The 2,960-nt window shown below is 41.8% G+C and overlaps 1 protein-coding gene across 1 annotated transcript; it reads left to right on the top strand.

The window, feature by feature from the left end:
- The first annotated feature begins 318 nt into the window (after nucleotides 1–318).
- LOC103961859 (dynamin-related protein 4C-like) lies at nucleotides 319–2,709 on the top strand. The gene has a single exon (XM_009374497.3). It carries the CDS (start codon nucleotides 392–394, stop codon nucleotides 2,483–2,485), a length of 2,094 nt encoding a protein of 697 aa, XP_009372772.2. The 5' UTR covers nucleotides 319–391; the 3' UTR covers nucleotides 2,486–2,709.
- Nucleotides 2,710–2,960: the final 251 nt, after the last annotated feature.

The raw sequence follows: 2,960 nt of genomic DNA on the forward strand, positions 1-2,960 counted from the left end.
TATTAAAATTTTGACAATATGAGATGAAGGGTTACTTTTCAATTTATTTGATTTTTCGACACGGTTGATCTTAAAAAAAAAAAAGCGATTTCGAATCATTGTGTTTGTCTAGTAACATCCCCTTTAAGTCTTCGCAAATACCAATACAAGGGCATCATATCCAGTGTGTATCGTGCTACTGTGTACCATGAGCACAGTAGCTATTGAAGGGTCTGCTTCTTTCACTTCAACTAAATATTTGGAACTCTACAGGTTTGGCGTTTTGCATGTGAAGGAATAAAGTAGAATTCATCTTTTTCTCCACAAGCCTGTCTCCAGTTTTGGTTTGCATTATATAGACAGTACTCTTCATCGTCTCTTCCTCAACAACCACTCTTTCTTTCTTACCTTCATGCCATCATCGGACATGGAAGGAAATAGGAAGCAAACAAAACTTGGTTCAAAAACCACCACCTCATCATCTTCATCAACCACAACCACTTTCAAAGATGAAGGTTCATCAGCAGCACTCGTTGTTGGAGCAGAACATGCTGTACCGCTCAACGTCGTTGAGGACGCGCCTATCGTGTCGTCCTACAACGATAAAATCCGTCCGCTGCTCGATGCAGTTGACAAGCTGCGTAACCTCATGGTTATGGAGGAAGGTATACAGCTCCCCACCATTGTTGTCGTCGGAGACCAGTCGTCCGGTAAATCTAGCGTCCTCGAATCCCTCGCCGGCATCAGCCTGCCACGTGGACACGGTATCTGCACCAGGGTGCCTCTCGTAATGAGGCTTCAACACCATTCCAGTAGTGAACCGGAGCTCTCCTTGCAGTACAATGGCAGAGTGGAGCACACTGACGAGGACAACATTTCTGAAGACATTGTCAATGCTACTAATTTGATTGCTGGTGACGGTAAGGGTATTTCAGATACCCCATTGACTTTGCTTGTGAAAAAGAAGGGCGTGCCTGATTTGACCATGGTTGATCTCCCTGGAATCACTAGGGTTCCAATCAATGGTCAGCCTGAGGATATTTGTGATCAAATTAAAAATATGATCAAGGTGTATATAAAACCAGAAGAGTGCATCATACTAAATGTGTTGTCTGCTACTGTTGATTTTCCTACTTGTGAGTCGATTCAGATGTCACAGACTGCTGATAAAACCGGTGAGAGGACTCTTGCTGTGGTCACCAAGGTTGATAAAGCACCAGAAGGGCTACTCGAGAAGGTTACAGCTGATGATGTCAACATTGGTCTAGGTTATGTCTGCGTGCGGAACCGGATCGGAGATGAAACGTACGAGGAGGCAAGGGCAAATGCCGACCGACTGTTTCGACTTCATCCTCTTCTTTCAAAGATTGATAAGTCTATGGTGGGAATTCATGTTTTGGCTGACAAGTTGGTGCAAATTCAAGCTGCTAGCATAGCCAGGAACTTGCCTGATATCGTTAAGAAGATCAATGACAAGCTCAACTCTTGCATTTCAGAGCTCAAGAAAATGCCAAAGAGTCTATCCTCCGATGCTGAGGCTATCACTGCTTTCATGCATATCATTGGAGTATCCAAAGAATCCCTCAGGAAAATTCTTGTTAGAGGAGAATTTGACGAGTACCCGGGTGACAAGCGCATGCATTGCACCGCTAGGCTGGTTGAGATGCTCAATCAGTACTCGGATGAACTTCTTAAGTGCAATGAAAGTGACCCAACAGTTAATTTCTTGACCGAGGAGATTAGGATTTTGGAGGAAGCGAAAGGTATCACTCTTCCTAATTTTCTTCCGCGCAACGCTTTTCTTTCCATTTTGCAGGGAAAAGTGAGAGGGATTTCAGATATACCCATCAGGTTTGTTGAGCAGGTGTGGAGTTATATTGAGGATGTGCTTCTTGCTGTGCTAATGCATAATACACAAGACTATTATCATCTCCATTTGGCCACCAAAAGAGCTGGCCATAATCTCATAGCAAAAATGAAAGAAAAGTCAATCAACTGGATCTTGGAGATTGTGGAAATGGAGAAACAAACTGATTACACTTGTAATCCTGAATATGCAGCTGAATGTAGTAGGCTTATGACCAAGCAGAATGCCTTCCTAGACGGTTTGAACGACGAGAAACGTCCTTCCAAGATAGTTATAGAGGGTATTGGGGAGGTTGAAGTTGAAGGCCTGAGGAAGCATAAACGTGTTGATCTATCTCAGGCTTACGACTTGAAAATGCGGATGACTGCCTATTGGAAGGTTGTTCTGAGAAGGCTTGTTGATAGTATGGCTTTGCATTTGCAGTTGAACGTTGCAAACCTTGTGAACAAGGACATGGAGATGGAGGTTGTGGGAGAGCTAATCGGATCTAATTACGGCTGTGGGATTGAAAAGATGCTGGAGGAATCTCCATCAACTGCAGTCAAGCGTGAGAAGCTCAACAAGAGCATCAAAAAGCTCAAGGATTCGAAAGAGGTGGTTGGTAAGATCATGGACGGCGTTATAACTTATGCTGGTTAACTTGTGTGCATTACGTGATGCATACTATGAGCAACAATGGTCTGTTAATTTCTAGTTTAATATCTAGTTTGCTATCTAGTTGTCATCCATGTGTGGATGATCGGTTTCTACTTAAGCAAGAACATATTTTGTTTATAATGCACCTCGATGTGTTCCTCTGTGTATGATATGTTTCTACTTAATTAACAGTGCAGTCTGCTTATAATCTACATGGATGTTGTTTATCTTTGTTTCTACTTGGTGGAGAACGTTTCTTAGTTGCTTCAAATCTTTTACTTCAATTGATGAGCTATATGGAAGCAGTATAGTGGAATGTCCAAAATGATTTTGTACTGAAGACGTAAGGTAATTTAGGGCAAATTTAGAGATTAAAATGAAAAATTATGTTAATGTCAGATTATTTTAACTTAAAAACCAAGAAAAAATCCTTTTTTTTTTTCTTATCGTATGGGAAGGTGTGATACGCTGTCCAAGT

The sequence above is a fragment of a genome, unplaced genomic scaffold, assembly GCF_019419815.1.
Source record: "Pyrus x bretschneideri cultivar Hongxiangsu unplaced genomic scaffold, Pyrus_bretschneideri_v1 Contig52, whole genome shotgun sequence".
Lineage (NCBI taxonomy): Eukaryota > Viridiplantae > Streptophyta > Magnoliopsida > Rosales > Rosaceae > Pyrus > Pyrus x bretschneideri.

Coding starts and splice junctions, on each gene's coding strand:
- LOC103961859 (XM_009374497.3), top strand. CDS start 392: ATGCCATCATCGGACATGGAAGGAAATAGGAAGCAAACAAAACTTGGT.